The sequence below is a fragment of the Bombyx mori genome, chromosome 17 (genome assembly GCF_030269925.1).
Source record: "Bombyx mori chromosome 17, ASM3026992v2".
NCBI classification, from domain to species: Eukaryota; Metazoa; Arthropoda; class Insecta; order Lepidoptera; family Bombycidae; genus Bombyx; species Bombyx mori.
In genome coordinates, this window is record NC_085123.1 from 8,139,867 (window position 1) to 8,160,754 (window position 20,888).

Sequence of the window (20,888 nt, forward strand, 5' to 3'; positions counted from 1 at the left end):
TAGGACAATATGTTCAACGATTAATCATTTATTAGAAAAACAATATAAATCCCACTGTTGTTACTAACCTTATACTCTTTGCTAATTACGATATTTTTACTTGTCAAAAGTGAAGTCAGTCGCACAATAAATGTCGTTGCAACCACACACAGTTTTTCTTTACGGATAGTACGCAAACTAAATTGAACCTTAATTACATCAATCATATTGGTCCTTCGAGCCGGATTTTTTTGAACGTACAAGCTATCGAAGATGGACGCCGGCCAGTGAAAATATTGTTTTCCAGTAAGCCGTAAACCACATTCCAGTGATTTAAAGACAAATAATTTATACATAATTTATAAATATTACAATTTTATTCCGTTTTCTGGTTGGACGGTACTATGGATGAACTTTTGAACGTTTTAGAAGATACCGCTGCGCTCTTAAACAAAACTCAAATTAATTTAAAGAAATGTCCAAAAGCTAGATTGACAAGAGGTTATGTAGAAGCAAGAATTAAATGTATCGAAGAATATTGGACTACATTTAAGCAAACGCATCTACAATTGGTAAAAATAACACCGAAAGAACAAAGACAAGAGTTACCATATTTTCAAAATGAAGATTACTTCGTGTTCGAAGATTTGTATCTCGTTTTGTTAGCCGATTTAAAAGATCTTTTGCAATCTTTCACACAAGCACCCGCGCCGAGTACTGTAACGTCCTCACCAAATAATTCTAAGATTATTGCGGATACCGAAAACCTTGTTCGGTTACCGAGAATCGAATTACCTAAATTCACTGGAAACTATGAAGATTGGCCTACGTTTCAAGACCTATTTACCTCCTTAGTGGATAAGAACCCGGCTTTAAGTGACGTACAAAAGTTACATTATCTTAAGAGTACAGTCAGCTGCGAGGCAGAAACATTATTAAAACCTATTCAAGTCACGGAAAACAATTATAAAGAAGCATGGAATATTTTGAAGTCAAGGTATGGAAATAAACGATTAATAATTAACTCAGTGTTGAAGAAATTATTTAATCAGAAGAAAATTAGTTCTCAGTCTGCAAATCAATTAAAAAATTTATTAGACGTCACGACAGATTGTTTGAATAATTTAGAAAATTTAAACATATCTACGAGCTCCTGGAATCCTATAATTATATTCCTTGTGATACAGAAGTTGGACCCGGAGTCCCACAAAGAATGGGAGCAGACAGCTTATTCAAAATCAGAGGACGAACTACCAACTTGGGAGAATTTAAAAGATTTCCTGCAGTCAAGATACCGTACCTTAGAACTTGTATTGTCCATGTCAGGGACTTGTAGCAGCCGTGACAAACCTGTAAGAGAACGTTCACACTTAGTAACTGTCACAGCCACCACGTCACAGCCAAATGAAAGAACTTGCGTGCTCTGTAAAGAAAAACATACATTATGTCATTGTAAGAATTTTACCAAACTGCAACCTACAGAAAGAGCTGATTATGTCAAGACCAACAATCTGTGTTTTAACTGTTTTGTGCCTGGGCATTCTGCTTACCAGTGTAAGTTACAAATGTCTTGTCGCTTATGTAGAAGACGGCATCACACTCTTCTCCACCGCCATCAAGACTCGGCACAAACTGAGGAAAGGAATCAACCGAGTGAATCTCACCACGGGGTAGAAGAGAAAGAAGAGGTTATAAATAGCATGGTGGCGTCACATCACAGTACTAAACAAAGCACAGCACTACTAGCCACAGCGATGGTTTTAGCGAGGAACGAGCATAACCAAACCGTTGTTCTTCGTGCGCTAGTAGACCAAGGTTCGCAGGCTTCATTTTTAAGCGAGAAGGCGGCTCAAATGCTCAAACTTACCAGGCAACCAGCTAGAGGAAGTATCATCGGGGTGGGATCTACTAGGACTAATGTTGATCACGTGGTTCAACTTAAGATTGGCTCCCGCTGGAATCCAAGCTTCGAAATCAACATACAAGCATATGTTATGAGTAAGCAGTTGACCACGAAGATCCCCTCCAAAGCTGTAACTGTCACACATTGGCCACATCTAGAAGGACTCAACCTGGCAGATCCAGACTACTTCCAACCAGGTTCTATAGACTTACTTCTTGGTGTTAAAGAGTATGCACAGATTGTGCAAAAAACACTTATTAAGGGCCCTCCAGGTTCTCCATGTGCCCAAGAAACCAACCTGGGGTGGATCCTCTTCGGAGAAATCGATAATAACCGTGAAAATGAATCATTTCTGGTCCTTCATCATCAAGTCCATATAGATCATATGTTGAAATCCCTCTGGGAAATTGACAATGATAAAAAGAGAATATTAACAAAGGAAGAAAAGCTATGTGAAACAATATATGAAAGCACACATACGAGAAATAGTGAAGGAAGATATCTAGTAAGGCTGCCATTTAATACAAATAATCCATTTTCTAATGAAGGAAATACAAAAGAAATAGCTAGAAAAAGGTTACTTCATCTAGAAAGAAGATTTAAGAAAGAAACTAAACTGAAAGAAGATTATACAAAGGTCATGTAAGAATACATAAAAGCTAACTATATGGAAGAAATACCTAAAAATGAAATACATAAAAGAAAATCAGTATACTTACCTCATCACGCCGTGGTACACACAGACAGAGAAACTTCTAAGACACGCGTAGTATTTGATGCTTCAGCGAAGGGCTCCAACTGCGTTTCTCTAAACGATGAATTGCTTGTAGGTCCGCAACTGCAAGAGGACTTAAGGAACATACTTATGAGATCGAGATTACATCGTGTTTACTATGCAAGTGATATACAAAAGATGTACCTGCAAATATTACTTTATGAAGAAGACGCCGATCGATATCAACGCCTTTTGTGGAGAGAGAATGATACAGACCCGATTAAAGAATATCGTATGCTTCGTGTTACATTTGGTACAGCGGCGGCCCCTCACCTGGCTGTAAGAACGCTTCACCAGGTAGCTGACGATGAGGGTCGAAATCATCCAATGGCTGTTTGAATTATTAAAGAAGATTTTTACATGGACGATCTAATGTCGGGGGAGAGCAGTGCTCCTGAAGCCATAAAGAGAGCACAAGAAGTAGATAATATTCTACAGAAAGGTGGATTTGTATTATCAAAATGGTCATCCAATTCTGCTGAATTTTTGAAATCTATAGAACCAAACAAACGTACATCTCGAGCACAGTTGGATTTTAAATTGGATGGAAAAGTACAAGCCCTAGGTTTGATATGGAACCTGGGCACGGATCAATTTCAACACAAGGTTAACTTACCAGCAAGGTCAAGCAGTATTACAAAGAGAGGCATACTATCTGATATTCAAAGACTTTTTGACCCACTGGGATGGATCGCCCCTAGCTTAATTTTGGCTAAGATACTCATACAAAGGCTATGGCTAGAACCGATTGGCTGGGATGACGAGATTAACCAATCGCTGTTACACGATTGGCTGACAATAAGAGAAGACTTTGAACATGTAAAAGAGATAGGTATTCCAAGATGGCTAAACACAGTAAGCACAGAGATGGAAAACATCGAGGTTCATGGTTTCAGTGATGCTTCCATGAAAGCCTATGCCGCGGTGGCTTACATTCGTGTGAAGAGGGAAGATGGTTCAGTATTCACCAATCTATTAGCTGCCCGTACTAGAGTGGCACCACTCCGTACCGTGTCTCTACCACGCCTGGAGTTATGTGGGGCGCTGTTATTAGCAAGGTTACTTAAGCAAATAGAAAATGCAATGCGTATACCTACTTCTAACATCTATGCATGGACAGATTCATCAATTGTTCTTGCATGGCTATCTGGTGATCCTCATAGATGGAAGACATTCGTGGCGAACCGGGTCGTAGAAATTGTAGAGAATGTAAACACACATCGATGGTTCCATGTAGCTTCGGAAGAGAATCCTGCAGACATCGGGTCGCGAGGCATGCTGCTGGCGGACTTGAAACAGAAAGAGTTGTGGTGGACAGGGCCCAAGTGGTTATGCAAAAAAGAAATAATATACAGTAAGCCAGGAATAACGGAAACAGAATTAGAAATGAAACCAATAAAATTAAATACTTACCACAATGCAGAAGAATTAAAACCTTTAACCGCTCAGTTTGAAGATTTTGATACGTTACCAGAATTACTAAAAGCTATTATTTACTGTAAAAGATTTCTAAGATACAAAAGTAATTTAAGTACGAGCAAGGAAATAACTACACAAGAATTAGAAGACGCGCTTATCACATGCATTAAGTTAGTACAACAAGAATTCAAAGAAGAAATAGATCGCCTAAAAGATAAGAAACAAGTTAGAAGAAAAAGTAAATTACGATCGCTAAACCCATACCTGGATGAGAATCATATCCTCAGGGTGGGCGGTCGCCTTAAACATACTAACTTACCTGATGACCGAAAACACCCAATTATTATTGGAAATAACAACACCCTAGTACACTTGATCGTTGCTGACGCCCATATCAAGACACTACATGGAGGGGTTCAGTTAATGCTATGTTATCTCAGATCAAAATATTGGATCTTAAGGGCAAAATCAATAACAAAGAAACATGTACACCAATGTTTAATATGCGCCAGAATGAATGCTACTACAAGAACCCAACTAATGGGAGACTTACCGGAGCAGAGAGTAAACCCATCAAGACCATTTATAAACAGTGGGGTTGACTTTGCAGGGCCGTTTCACATCTTGATGTCGCGGTTCAGAGGATGTAAGACAGTCAAGGCCTTCGTATGTATCTTCATCTGTATGGCTACTAAGGCGATCCACATTGAACTAGTTAGTGATCAAACTTCAGAAGCCTTCATCGGAGCTTTTAAGCGTTTTGTGTCCAGAAGAGGCAAATGCTGTCACCTCTGGAGTGAAATTTTATAGGAGCTGATAAGGAACTGCAAGATGCCTGGAACGAGGCTCAATTACAGTTCCCCGGAAACATAGCAGAAAAGCTTGCTACAGAAGGTACCCAATGGCATTTTATTCCGGCCTACAGTCCTACGTTTGGCGGATTATGGGAAGCGGGAGTTAAGTCTATAAAATTTCATTTAAAAAGGATCCTTAAAACTCACCTTACATTTGAAGAAATGAGCACCATTCTCTGCCAAGTGGAAGCTTGTTTAAATTCGAGACCGTTATGTCCGCTGGATGACACAGATATAGAAAATTTAAACCCATTGACACCCGGGCATTTCCTAATTGGAGAAGCTCCTATCGTCGTACCATCGCCTAACATGAAGGAGGTTCGGGTACATCATTTATCTAGATGAAGACATACACAAAAGCTGGTAAATGATTTTTGGCGGCGATGGCAGGACGAGTACTTATCCAGACTGCAGCAGCGTCCTAAGTGGCTAAGAAGAGAGGAGGAATTTAAAATTGGAGATATAGTCTTGATAAAAACAGATTACTTGCCGCCTGGAAAATGGTCTTTGGGAAGAATAGTCGAGAAGCACCCAGGTCCTGATAATCTCACGAGAGTTTACAGTGTGAAAAGTGGCAGTGCTGTGACAAAAAGATCAATAACAAAATTATGTCGTTTGCCGGTGGATTCCACTTGGTGAAAGGTCATCTTGTAATTTTGTCAAGATTCTCTACCAATGTCACTGTAGCAAGATTATTATTAAATTAATACTAAGTCTCAAGTTAAGCTGTATTATGATGTCTAGTATTTAAGCAACCTTTATTTCGTTTTGTAGAATATTGTTTTGAAGTCACCTTGACGTTGTAATTAGTGCAATAGATTTAGAAAGAACTTAGTAGTCCTTTGGTGGGCGGTATGTTGTTACTAACCTTATACTCTTTGCTAATTACGATATTTTTACTTGTCAAAAGTGAAGTCAGTCGCACAATAAATGTCGTTGCAACCACACACAGTTTTTCTTTACGGATAGTACGCAAACTAAATTGAACCTTAATTACATCAATCACCCACTACACAAGTGTAGTTTCAATGTTACATTACGGACAAACATTTAAATCAGTCTTAAGGTATAAACAATAATGGTCAACTAATTATAAACAACAACAAAAAAGTATAAAAAACATTTTTTTATTAAGTATTAGTAATTAGTATTGTTATTTGCAAAATAGCTACTATCCACAGCCTACTAATAGTTGTAATTAATATTTAGTGGCGTATCCCTTATTTTCAATAACGCAACCACGCGATGTGGCATTGATTCAATCAATTTCATACATTTTTCTAGGAGGATTGAATTCCATACTTCAACAAATGCTTCATATAGTTCGTTTTTGACTGGTGTTAAGTTTCTTTTTAACAATATACCAGATATTTTTTTTAGAGAGAGAGGTTTAAATACGAACTATTTGTTGGCCAGTCTAAAACGGATATACGCTGTTCGCTAAGGAAACGTTTGACGCTATTGGCCGGGTGTTTAGGGTTATTGTCATGCTGAAAGATCTAGATTACAGGCAAATGATCGTCCGTGTAGGGAATCATTGTGTGCTCTAAGATATTTTTGTATGTACTTTCAGTCTTCCAATCATGGACCCGCCATGTCCACATCCGGAAAAAACACCCCAAACTTTAATGTTACCGCCACCCTGTTTGACTATAGGTACTCCTTGTGCATTTATAATTAAAAGCATTGTTTACTATTGTCTAACATAATAGCGCTTTCCATCGGAATTTACCATATTTATTTTTGTTTCATCTGAAAATAACACGAGCCTTTTTAATAACATTTTCAGCAGTTCCATGTGTTTTATAATTATCAATTGCATTAAAAACTTTCTTAACAGAACAATTTCAATGCTCAGCTATTCTTCTGTACTTTACTTCTGTATTTCACTTATGATCTATATTATATGTAAATTAACAATTATTTGCCTAGTTGACGTGTCACAACTTTTCATTTTGAACATTTTCAACAAAATAAAATTCAGATTAAATTTTGAATTGCTGCCAAAATAATAGAAAAAGCCAAGAAATAAATGTTATTCTCTAATTTCAAAACAAGAACGAGGTATGGATACTTTTTTAAAATATCCATACCTCGCGTCCAAGCGACCAATAACAGGAAATAAACTCCAACATGTATTGTGTAAAACTTATTTTGTAATTAAAAGTAAGATATGTTTAATATTTTATGCATTTAATGAGTTTTTAATTCGAGTGGCTATATTATTGCATGATTATTAATTATTGAATGTGTATATTTTTTACGTTGAAGTTATATGTACTTTCTTTATTCATAAGAAGTGTTTCTAAATATATAACTACCACTGTATATACTTACCAATATAGGTTATTTTGGATATCGAGTGTAGAGCCGCCTCACACATCTTTATTGTATCGAATGAATACGCGGGATTGTTTTGCGTCCACTGTTGATGTTTTTAGGCGTTTCAAGTACCGGTCACCGGTCATCGTTCAAGACATGCAACTTAATCCACAGACATAACCCACTGAGTTTCGCGCCGGAACTTCTTAGTGAGTCGCGGTTATGATCCGGTGGTAAATTTAGCGAAGTACTGCTCTTGCTAGGGACGATGTTAGTGATTCCGTGCCGAATGTTCCATGTTAGTGAATACCATTTCGAGCCCCATGAGATTGTACACCAGTTATGGGGAACCCACATTGATCCCTCGAGGATACTGGCAGCTAGCTAGACAAAACCAAGGTTTACGGTAGAACGAAATTGGATTGTGGTTACTACTAATGTGATACCCGATATGTATATAAATTAAAGAACTGTACGAGTGTTTACTTGCCGTCAACAAAACGTGGTTGGTCAACATAAGCCGAGGAATTTTTGATCTTGGCATATTAGTCGGAGCGTCAACGGAATCTAAAAATTAAATTATTATGACACTTATGAAATCATATACCTCTCTTCTGGTCGTTCCCTCAATGCTGAGGATCGTGACTCTGTTTTTTTTTTTTTTTATTGCTTAGTTGTGTGGACGAGCTCACAGCCCACTTGGTGTTAAGTGGTTACTGGAGCCCATAGACATCTACAACGTAAGTGCGCCACACACCTTGAGATATAGTTCTAAGGTCTCAGTATAGTCACAACGGCTGCCCCACCCTTCAAACCGAAACGCATTACTGCTTCACGGCAGAAATAGGCGGGGCGGTGGTACCTACCCATGCGGACTCCCAAGAGGTCCTACCACCAGTGATTACGCAAATTATAATTTTGCGGGTTTGATTTTTATTACACGATGATATTCCTTCACCGTGGAAGTCAATTGTGAACATTTGTTGAGTACGTATTTCATTAGAAAAATTGGTACCCGCCTGCGGGATTCGAACACCGGTGCATCGCTACATACGAATGCACCGGACGTCTTATCCTTTAGGCCACAACGACTTCAGAACTTATGTCAACCTTCTCCACTCGGTCCGGTTCTGCGCCATATGTACCACTCCCTGTATCTGGCCTCCAGTCACCTCTTTGAGTTGGTCCACCCTTCTAGCTGGCGGTCTTCCTGTGAAATGGAGTGGAAGCAGCACGCTAGAGAAAGAGCGCCATCATATAGGTACCTAGCTCTACTAAAAATTCAATAAGTTGATAGTTTGTGCATGCAACATTTCATAGCTTGGTAGGCTGAGATGTAAAGTGGAACACACACAGTTCACTTTCACATCACTAATAATACTAGCTAGCTTATAAAACTGTATAATTTCATCGTTGTTGAAGTCTAGAAAATGTTAAAACCAGGTATTTTCGTGCATCGTTAGGTAATCGTGTCGTGTTTTATGTAAATTTGCGAAATAAAACCGCCATGAAATTGCAATGCACAAAAACATTTTAATATTTAAATAACCTAATGCGATTTTTTTTTATATTTGATCTCATATTTCACACTTTGAAGGTGCGTGCATGTTAAATACTCGTGTGCTAAGGCCTAATTAAAGCCTCGTACTAAGAGACAGAAACAAATTTTCGAAAAAATAAGAACTTTATTGTATATTAGATAAGGCTATAATAATCAAATAATAGCCCATTCTCTTTATATAATTATCGTATGCGTAATCTTTACGTTCATATTATGCTTATACTAATAGCAGTTGCATAATTAAAATAATAAGATATGGATTAAAATGTGCAGCTACTTTATGCATATATAAACGGACGGAGTGTCTTCATTATGTGTAATGAGTGTCGGACAAGATGATGTATGTTCATCGTGTCAACATAGGAACGAAAGTTGGTACCATAACGCTGTGATATAACAGTATCCGCGTATATTTGTATATGAATATAACTGGGACCACAGTGCTATAAAGGAACAGTATAGCATTTTACTTCGCAAATATCACTGTTTTGTTAAATTCTCTTTCCGATTCCTAGGCGGTGTCATTTTTGTTTTTCTATTTGTAAATATTATAACTATTGGTCAAATTCATACTTACTTGGAGTGTTGAAATACGGCCGGTTAATATTATTTCATTGTATTTTAATATCTGTGACTTTGATAAGTGTCTTTAGAAACTACGTGCTAATGTAAATTGTGAGGTAGTAGTTGATATAGTAGTCGCACGTTAAGTCTCCCCTTGAATATAGTAAATTAAACTATTTCTGAGAGAGAGTTTCAATTTAATAAATTTCTACATTGCACATTTAACAGCTCCAAACTAGAATTTCTTTCTATGTTATTGTAAGAAGCAGGCTGTGCTAGACCTCGAATATTAGATACTGATTAGCATAGGAAACTGAAACCAGACCCGTTTTAAAGTAGCCAGATTTTGTAGGCTTATTAGATCAACGAGGCATTAAGCTAAGCGATAGTTTATTCGTGGCCGTAACAAGCGGTATGGTGGTAACTACCCGTGCAGCTTACAATACGTCTTACCACCAGTAAAGGCCGATTGGTGATTGCATGGTATCATTTTTTCTTTACCTATTCGCTGTTAGGTGAGCTCACGGGTTCAACCTGAGAGAATTTGGTCAGCCCTGTCAAGAGCAGTTCTTCGCAAGTCTACGACCGGATCGGAATCGCGATTCACTGAGGAGATCCGGCGAGAAACTCAGTGGGTCTGGTATAATACTCACATAATTCTGACGCTCATTATCCGGTGAATTCCTTAGTTGCCTTTCACGACGCACATGGTAAAAGGTGAGATAGTGCTAAAATTCGATGTTATTATTAATTAATTAGCGATTAATTAGCTATAGTCACATCAGATTGTGACTGGTTTTGACTAGTAAATAAATGTAGAGCACATATCACATTATTATACTTATTTTCCTATAAGAATATCAACTTATTTTCCTATATTATTTCTTTTTTACTGTATCTGTTGACTACTTCGATATCAAAACGCGTGGATGTCGTCAACCAACTTGATGCTTAATTGGTAATCTTAATTGTATTGCGTATAACGTGTGATTTGTAAACAAATCACATAATCATATCAATCAAATCATAAAAACATTTTGTTCTGTGCTCTCCTGGAGAGGCGTGAAATGTTAACTATAATCCAGAGTTCTATTATCTTAATTAATATATTTAATAAAGAGTTTGGCTGTGTTGTGCCTATCAAAAATAGCACTATCTTTTATCATGTGGGTCGTGATAGGCAACTAAGGAATTCACCGGATAATGAGCGGCAGAATTCTATGAGTATTATACCATTTATACCAGACCCACTAAGTTTCTCACCGGATCCTCTCAGTGGGTCGCGATTCCAATTCGGTCGTAGACTTGCGAAGAACTGATTTGTAAACAAATCACACGTGGTGTTGCCCCCCTTTTCGACGCCCGCAGGAAAACACGGAGTGATCCTAGTCTCTCCTGACCGTAGTTATTTTAATATTGTTGTTTACCAACATTATGTTCTATACTGAATATTATTATATTGCACGTCGGTGGGAGCGTGGCGCCGGCGCAAGCAGTGAAAGTTTACTCGTATCTTGCCTGCGGTTTCACAGCAGTTGTTTGCGGCATGTCTTCCATCTGATCTCCGATATCTGCTTTTATTTTATTTTAGTCGTAAAATCGTTTACGTGAAGTATGAATAAACTAGTACGATCTTTATCTTTCATGTCGGCTGTAACGGAATCATAATCGAAAAGGAAGACGGCTTATAACTGAGTATTTTTAAGGCACCAACTGCTAACAAAAAACTCTAGTTACATAATAATACATCAATGGCATTAAATTTTTATAAAAAGACTAGCTGTACCCGTCCGCTTCGCTGGGCATTTAAAATTAACATTATTATTTCTCAACCCCACAAAGATTCTCATCATTAACGCCCCCGCAACTGTTATAGAGAGTCCAACACTCATATAAATATATATCATAGGCTATCCAATAAGTACATGTATTTTCTACATGGATACCAAGTATCAAGTCAATCGGATGCATGGTTCAGTAGTTATAACGGAATATCCGTTAAAACCACTGTAGATTTATATATTAGTATAGATGACATGTGAGAATCGTTCCTTGAAACTAATGCGGATGTTGGTGATGCATAGCGTTCAATGTAACATAATTTAAAAATGAAGATTTTGCGCGAGTTTGCCCTTCTCAAAAGTACAGCGGGAACGGCTTCTACATAATAATATAATACAAATCCTCGTTATCATGCGTCTCCATCAAATTTCATTTTATTAAAACGACGAATATTTGTATTTAATTTTAGTCCAAAAAGTTTCGATTTTTTTTCCCACGAATTTATAAATGTTTGTGTTTTTGTAATTAATTAAAGCAATCATGTGCTACTATTAAACGACTGGTTTATGTGTACCTAAGGTAACAACAGAAAATACTTACTGAACTTTCCTTCAGAGCTAGCAGGGTTTTTGTGTACATGTACCGGAATAAACCATCTTTTTTCACGTGATACAAACTAAGTTCAGCACCACAGAAATAGTTATAAGTTGTTAGATTCATGTCGACTGGTTCATGTGTTTTTATTAGAGCGAATAGAATTGCGTAATTGAAGACACTCATCCATGTGAAACTTCCAACTTACGTTTATGCCTTTGCCTTGTGTGAAGTTTTGTAACATTTTTTTTTTAGAATTGTACTGGATCAACAAAGCACCAAGAAACTGAAAAGTTTATTTTAAAAGCTTATATTTAATGTTATAGTTAAGTCTCGATGAAGAATTTTCACTCATTAAATTAAATCAAAGACTAAAAAAACAGATTGATTTTAAAAGTAGAATAATTGAACTGTTTCTTGTTATTTCTATAGTTTTGTTTACACTAAATAATTATAACTAATACTTTTTCTAACGATTTAAAAAAAAAACCTTTAAAAAGTCAATGTTCGAGACTTACTTATACGTAACGACTTTAAAAATGTCAGTTACAACAGCAAAACATTTTTTTTAAGGCGGAACTTACAAAGAGAAATAGTGACGAGATTCTGTTTATTATTGAGCAGTATTAATAGGTAGAAAGACCGAGTTAATGCTCACAGCTCTCCATAAGCTTTTCGATTAGTCAGGATGGTACAACGTTAACATTATCCGGCTTTAGTGATGATTCGATTGGGTCTTAACTATGGAGGAATAACAACTATATTTTTGTGCAAAAGTTATAAAGGCACCTCGACTTGAGTGTGCCAAAATACGATTCGTGAGGTGATCCATACTATCTACTCCTTACTGCCTACTCTATAGATCTATACTACCTGGAGCCACTACGTTCATCCACAGTGCGTTTTCAGACATCTTTTTTGCCACGTACCATCCGGCTTTGGAATGAGCTCCCTTCCACGGTGTTTCCCGAGCGCTATGACATGTCTTTCTTCAAACGAGGCTTGTGGAGAGTATTAAACGGTAGGCAGCGGCTTGGCTCTGCCCCTGGCATTGCTGAAGTCCATGGGCGACGGTACCCACTCACTTTAAGGTGGGCCGTATACTCGTCTGCCTATACGGCAATAAAAAAAAGATTATGGCTCCTAACAGCACCGTGTGCAAAATTAAAGCTCCTTTTCCGGTTTGTAGTTTGGGCTATGTCCAGCACTGTGAATACTAATAAAAATAACATATGCATTAACCAAAGATGGTTCTATCAGGACTCGACAGTGAGTCATGAAGCTTAATCCTCCTAAATGTGGTTGAAAGGATGTTTTTTTTTCCTTTGACAGAACTGAGAACTGGCCGTCATCTGATCCCGATTTTAATTCGCTTGCTTATGTTTTACGATGACTTTTAGAGATAATGCTAAGATAAATAACTAATTTCGAGCCGCTAAACGTTAAACGAAACTGGCAGAGGCGAATTTTCCCACGAAGTAAATGCGTGTTTCAGTCGATAACTGCCAGCAAAGACTAAATGATAGGACCTTTACATTTTAAAATGCTGTTTTTGCGATTTTATGTTATGGTATGGTACATAAAATTTTCACGTAAAAATGACAATGTCTTTCATGTGATGTATCTTGTGCAGGTGGCACTGGCGGCGGGTGGCGGGTGACGGCACTGGCTCGACAGCGGAGCGTGGTGCCGAGATGAGCGGTGTGCTGAATGGGCCTCCGCCGCTATCCGCCGCTGAGGCGCTCTCCTCGTTGCTGTGGCAGCCGTACGAGTGTCGGTCGCCGCCCTTCGCTCGCTCCCGCACTGATGGCGCTCTCGCGACCGCGACCGACTTCAGAGTCGGCGATGGCGGGGGGGACGCCGGGGACGCGCTCCAGTCGCCGAACGGCGGTCGACATGCGCGCGCGTCGTTCAGCGCGATTACATCCCGCCACGAGATGCGGCTGCCTGTGCCGGCGCCCGCGCCTCTACGAAAATCGGATTCGGTCTCGGTGCGCGTTCCGGGCGAACCGAGCCGACTCAACGTGTCCAGTGTGAACATAGTGCAGGTTCAGGATGAGCCTTCGGGTTGTAATGTGAACAGTGCTGTGCAGACCGAGAGGGCGAGGAATGTTGTCAGCGCGGAGTGTCAAACGGAGGAGCCGGCCCGGAGACGTCGCGCGCGACGTGCTCGTGCGCCCCGGGTACCTGAGTTGGTGGAGAGCGTGCCTCCGCCACCGTATAGCACGTTGCCGCCACCGCACCCGGTGCCGGTCCCGCTTCCAGTGCATCCACCGCCGGCGCCCATCATCGCGCCGCATCCGCCCGCTCACCGCTTTCCCTTCCAGCCAATTCCACTCAGGTGCGGATCCATTAACAATACATCGTAAATCTCAATCGTACGGCACCGTAAATGCAACCTATTGACATTAACTAGTGCGTCTTGGTGATTGCATTCACTCTGTTTTAACTTTGACTCAATAGGAAAGATAAATATTTTTCACTGCTTTACAATACTTTTAGTTAGATTATCCTATATTTTTTAGATATTGTGGGTTAAATGCTCATTCCAAATTTGTAATCTATGCAATTTACAAAAATAAGTTAATCATTTTACATCATTTTTATTGATATCTTGTAGTTTTTTCTAGGTACACATTATACATTGCCTACTTGCATTTTAATGTTTGGCTTAAAATCTAGATTCCGAAATCTACATAATGCAAATGACATTTCGTTCTGAAGCTTGTTTACAATTTTTTTTGCCACTAAATGATGTTTTGTCGAGTCGAATCGCAAACAGAAAGTTAATTTCAAAAGTAGAACGGATCCGGTAGTTTGGAATCGAAAGCTGCCTAAAAACGACTTCAACTACCTGATGACTTAAAAGCGTTATTTTCAACTAAAGCTATATATGTAGCTATAATTTAATTAGGAAAATGATTTTTTTTTAATATTTATGATAACATCTAGAAATTATATCTAGTTGCAAAATTTTATTGCCTTTTAAATTCGTATGTTAAATATTTTGATAGATACTCAGAATAGATACTTGAACTAGCGAGACAACATTCAAAATTGTTAATTATTAGAACTTCAATTTCCGTTCTATATAAATTATATTGATTTAATGAAATTTCTGGTGATCTTAAAACAACGTATTCTTATTTTGTACTTGCACTGTAATATTAGAATCAGAAAATCTTCTTTATATCCTGAAGTAAATTAATGTCACAAAAGTTGGCAGAAATAATAAACTAATTGAAATTATTAAATTTTCAGTCATGACAAAAAAGTACATATACCTACTATTCTTCTTGTAGATTTTATAATCTTTTAAGCTAGTTGAGTATTCCGGATATTTGACTGGAAGTGGCTGAATCGATGCGAATAATTCTTCTAAATTTATTTTGTGTTATCGTTGTTGGGAGCGAACACCGCTAGTTGAAAAAAAAAAACAAAAAGCTAATAAAATGACAATTTACATCAAATCTATTATTCTAAATTTCAAAAACCTACTTTTTTTAAACTCCACGAACAGTTAATTTATGGTTAGTTCGTAACTTTCGTCACCACACAATCAAATTCAGTGTAACATACAAAAAAAAATTACACATTCGCGACACGCAACGCTTTTTTTTTTATTTCAATTTGTAATTGTTGCGGTCATGCTACGTTTATATGGCCGCTAAGGTGGCCTCGTTATGTAAGCAGATTGTTTACACATACAATTTGTTTACTCAGCAAGGTCGTTCTGTGTAAAGTTGGGTGAACGCCTGCAATGTTCAAGAGAGCCCATTGTTGTATGTCGCGATATTTTAGAGCGTAGAGACGCGCACGCAAACTGATTTTCGAAATTGATAATTTTGAGGAGTTAAACAAAGAATTAGCACTGGTAAAATTAACATTCACACTGCATTATCTTAATTTATGCTATTTTTCTGCATATTTAATTGGTTACTGCAGTTTATAGATTACAACGTAGGTGCAGCCACCCACCTACTTGTGACGGGACATGAAGTCTAAATCTCAATTGTATAATAATAAAGGCTGTTCCACCCATCAAATAAACGAAAAATATAAATCGGTTGACAAACAAAAATCTAATTATAAATTTTGAGCTATTTCAACGTGACGCCATACGCTGTTGGCTTGAACGTCTCGTGCGAAAAAGTGTTTTTACTATAAAAAATGGCATAATCACTGGGATATGTAGATGATAATCGTTTGTGTATACGAAATTATTTGTGGTAGGACCTCTTGTGAGTCGGCACGGGTAGGTACCACCACCCTGCCTATTTCTGCCGTGAAGTAATGCGATTCGGTTTGAAGGGTGGGGCAGCCGTTGTAACTATACTGAGACCTTAGAACTTATATCTCAAGGTGGGTGGCGCATTTACGTCGTAGATGTCTATGGGCTCCAGTAACCACTTAACACCAGGTGGGCTGTGAGCCAACCAACCATCTAAGCAATAAAAAAAACGAAATCACCTACATTAGCTCGTTACAAAAATCAGGGATTCTTTTAAATCATAACTTGGCAGGACTTGCGTAACAATCCAACGGAATTCCATAGATTCTAATTGCAAACTAGGCGAGTCTAAGCATTCTGTTCATTTCTAATTAATAAGTATATAGCGTATGCATAGTGTAATAATAGACCTTGACAGGCGCGAATTTGGACTACTGGTGCCATGTTATCGGTCGAGTCAACTATTACCAATTTCTGCCGCGAAGCAGTGATGCCTTGTGATTTTATAGTTAGGTTCGATGATTGTCTTGCAATTGCAATTGTATTGGTTACGTTTTCGTGCATCTGTGCTTACTATTGGCAACGAAAACCCTTAAATTCAAGCCAGAATGTACTTCTAGCGTGCAACGTTAAATCAAAAAGGTATTAAACGTATCAAAACTTCATGCAGACAAAAGACCTGTTCTAAAATTAAATGAAACCGTCAAAGCAGTTTTAATAATGTCCACGAATCGCGAACGACATGACATAGATAATAAATACTGTTTTAAAATATTAGCACAGCTATAAAAAAACCAACGTTGGTTTGTTGATTTTTAAAACTTCATAAATAGTTCGACCTCTTGATATTCAATTTCAGTTTTGTTAACAATAGTTTTCATCGTTAAATTTTATACGGAGCATTTGAAAGGAACTCAAACATGCAGTTTTGTATGTTACTGGCACGAATTTGCTTTTACCGATTGGAATGTAATACGCTTTTTAAATATCATTGTTACCGTTAGCTAAATGATCAATTTGTTTATTAATAATATTTCTTCGACATGTATCCGATGCGCGCGGAGACGATTTCGTAGTTCCACTATGCTTGCAATAAAACTTATTATAATTACAAATTTTACCATTAATTTAAAGTAATTTTAGAAATTTCAAAGTTTGTATCTTTGAAAATTAGGTATTTGTCTCTCAATCACGCAAAAATTAATGATCGTATTTGTATAATATTTCCGATAAATATTGCATATACTTAACTAACTATTTTAATACATAGGATACTTTTTATTGTGGTAAAAAACATGTGCACAGACAACGCCTGGTATATCTGCTATAATAAATACGACAGGGTCTTCGCTGATTCGTCGTGGCTTTCTGTACCAGTGGATTTGCAAATCAACCACTAGTTTACGGACCAAAGAGTGACATAAGAAACTCTTTAATATAACAATATTTCTGAATTTACGAATTCAACTCGGGCAAAACCGAGAGGCACGTCTAGTCTGAAAATAATTACAAGTAACAATATAATCATAAATTAATAATTGTGGAGCTTTGTTCGTATTATGACCCTGGAGGGGTAGGTGGGTAGGCATACACGTGCTTTCTATAGTCTCCGATAATAGCTGAACCCTGTGCTTAGTGCGAGTTTTAACGTTCTCGATAGCGTAAAAGTTAACTCAGTATGCAGTTGGAACAGCGCCCCTAGCGACAAACGTAGGCAAACGTTCAAACTCCATACAAATTTTGAAGTCGTCGTGGCCTAACGGATAAGACGTCCGGTGCATTCGTGTTGAGCGATGCACCGGTGTTCGAATCTCAGGCAGGTACCAATTTTTCTAATGAAATACGTACTCAACAAATGTTCACGATTGACTTCTACGGTGAAGGAATAACATCGTGTAATAAAAGTGAAACCCGCAAAATTATAATTTGCGTAATTACTGGTGGTAGGACCTGTTGTGAGTCCGCGCGGGTACGTACCACCGCCCTGCCTATTTCTGCCGTGAAGCAGTAATGTGTTTCGGTTTGAAGGGTGGGGCAGCCGTTGTAACTATATTGAGACCTTACAACTTATATCTCAAGGTGGGTGGCGCATTTACGTTGTAGATGTCTATGGGCTCCAGTAACCACTTAACAACAGGTGGGCTGTGAGCTCGTCCAACGATCTAAGCAATAAAAAAAAAAAAAAGGTTGACAGCGAGATCATCTGCTCCAATTAAAACATTTATGAATTTTTAAAATCCGATCAACAATAATAATTGCATTCAGAACCACGTAACCTCTAACTGCAGGCTCTGAGGCACCTGAAACAAGTACTCAAGTACAGTTAAAGCGTACTAAAGGTACTTGAATAAGTTCTTAGTTGTATAGTAAGCGACTGTGTGGTCGTTTCGGAACAGGTTCTGAGTCGGCCACATGGTGGAAAGTGGCGGCATGTAGGCTGCTCCAAGACAGAACTAAGTATAATCTCAAAATTTGTGTTTATTTTTATTCGATTACTAAGTCTAAATTGTTATGAAAATAGTGCTAATAGTTTGAACTTGAAAAATATGTGTTCGCAGATCGATTTTATCAAGATTTTTGTGTAGGATTTAGGTTTTTTTTTTCGTTATATTTGACACTGGTATAAGATGTATGACATTACTTTTATTGTTTTGCTGCGTCAGTCAGCGTCATGCGTTCCACTTTGACGGGTAGTAAATCCGTTATTTTGATACATTTTGAGACTTGTGTCAGAGTGTATTGCGGGTGCACACGGAAATAATCTGTCGCTTCAGTTTGAAGACTCGTAACCCTTGTATAGTACAATGAAACTGTGACCTCATGACTGGAGGTGGGTGTACGATATACGGATATACGAGTTATATACGGGTTTATAAACGATATTTACGACATGCCCAAAACCAGATAGACCGTCCGACGTGATTACATCAATTAGTAAATTCCAAAAAGTTAATCTAAAATCGTAATGGAAACTCTCTGATAATTCAATAACCAAATTCCTACAGTTCGAATTTCTATTGACTAGTTACGTGTTAGATCTAATCTCTAGATAACTCCATTAGTGTGGTTGCTAACAATCAAATCGGCTTACATGTGTGTGCCCTACATTACAAGTCCGTATGGGTCAACTCGATCTACACGCTCAAACTCAATGTGGAGCGATGCACATGTTTGAAACCGTTTATTTTCATATCACGGTTCATTGTCATCTTCAACTTTGTCTGCTACTTAACAAAAAGAAAACAAATCAAATCTCATCAATGTTTGTTTTACTACAAACTGAAATTCTATATTATTTATTTCAATAAGTCATGTAACATGATTATTGAAACCTAAACTTTACAACTGGTAACCATAAGGTCTACAGTGCTGCGAAGACGCAGCGAAAAGGTATTGGCAAAAATATAAGGAGTTGACATTTTTCTGAATTTATTCTCTAGATATATATTTAGTTACCCTGTTTTTATTTTCGTTCTTGATTTAACTCCCACAAAACATGCTAGTATTGAAAAATGATTTCTCTAGTAGTAAGCTAAACTGAACGGCTAATAATTAACTCAGTGTAGCCAGTGGTGATTATTACTCATCCGAGCGTAGTTGGGATAACCCCTTAAGCCACCAGCGATTAGGTAGGAAAAAAGTTGACGTTTAGGTCTATTGTTAGGTCGTCTATACTAATATTATAAAGCGGAAGAGTTTGTTTGTTTGAACGCGCTAATCTCAGGAACTACTGGTCTGATTTGAAAAATTATTTCAGTGTCAGATAGCTTATTTATTGAGGAAGGCTATAGGCTATATAAAATCACGGTAAGACCAATGCAAGCGGAGCACCAATAAAGAATATTTAAAAATTGTTTTTTTTCCCTTTTGAGAGCTTCCACTGCGTGCGCTATATAGTATAGCATTGGAACGACTAGTAGATTAGTATTTTAATTAATACCTGGATGCTTTGAAGTATAAAAATAAGAGTACAGCAAAACAAAACTAACGTTGATAATAAGTTAACAGGCCAGTACTATAAACATCGCTATAACTGATCTCTTTCAGACAACCGTTTTTATCCAGAGAAATTCTGAAAAAGATACAGCAGCTATGCTGTGATGTACTTACTATTATAAAAAAATAATCAGAGTAATCGATAAAAACAGACGAAGCCTTTAAACACAAATATAATAAATTTATAACTACACACAAAAAGAATCAAGCTCGGAGGATTAATTTATGTATATCCTGTTAAAATTTAAAGTGAGAGCAAAAGTGTTTTCTAGTGAACAGCGAAACGACGACACAACGCTTTGACACCGAACGACCTGAGACTACTTCTAAACCTTTCACTTCCATTTTCGGTTCTTTAACTTCGTCGTTGTTATAATATTCGAAGACTTGTTCGTTCGGATGACGTTTTAGCATTTTCATTTGGAAGATTGCACATTTTTCGCTAATCCCTACAACGCGTAACTTAAACAGGAGCCCAGAGAATTTACCTTTGTCAGATTACATTTATTTTAACAAGAGCTACAGATATCTTATCTTATACCTTTAAACGAGCAATTCTTGTATATTAATATATATGTATATAATTTGAATCTCGGAAACGGCTCCAACGATTTTCATAAAATTTAGTATACAGGGGATTTCGGGGGCGATAAATGGATCTAGCTACAATTTATTTTCAGAAAATGTTTTTTTATTCGTGTTTTCAATAATCAACTCTTCCCGACATCTATTGGCGAATAATAATACTATTTTTTTTAATTGAGGGCAACTAACCGTTTTAAAGACACAACAAGATGGCGTTATCAAAAAAAAAAGGTCATCATCTAGTGTACATAATAATATATCGTAAGCGAAACGTTACAAATGACAATGATTTCTTTATTATCTTACTAAGTGAATTAGATGTT

At 37.5% G+C, this 20,888-nt stretch overlaps 3 protein-coding genes across 4 annotated transcripts in view; all 3 read left to right on the forward strand.

Annotated features, from left to right (window-relative positions):
• The window catches only part of LOC101737202 (uncharacterized), a 171,677-nt gene that overhangs the window by 47,639 nt on the left and 103,150 nt on the right, over nt 1-20,888 (forward strand). For both annotated transcript variants that reach the window (XM_038016666.2, XM_038016665.2), the window contains exon 2: nt 13,387-14,094. In XM_038016666.2, the coding sequence (XP_037872594.1) occupies nt 13,448-14,094 (647 nt within the window). In that variant the 5' untranslated portion in view covers nt 13,387-13,447. The remainder of the gene's footprint in view (nt 1-13,386; nt 14,095-20,888) is intronic.
• LOC119629792 (uncharacterized) lies at nt 384-2,528 on the forward strand. Its single transcript, XM_038016970.1, has one exon. It carries the CDS (start codon nt 384-386, stop codon nt 2,526-2,528), a length of 2,145 nt encoding a protein of 714 aa, XP_037872898.1.
• On the forward strand, nt 2,550-2,996 carry LOC119629793 (uncharacterized). Its single transcript, XM_038016971.1, has one exon. The coding sequence runs from the start codon at nt 2,550-2,552 to the stop codon at nt 2,994-2,996; it is 447 nt and encodes a 148-aa protein (XP_037872899.1).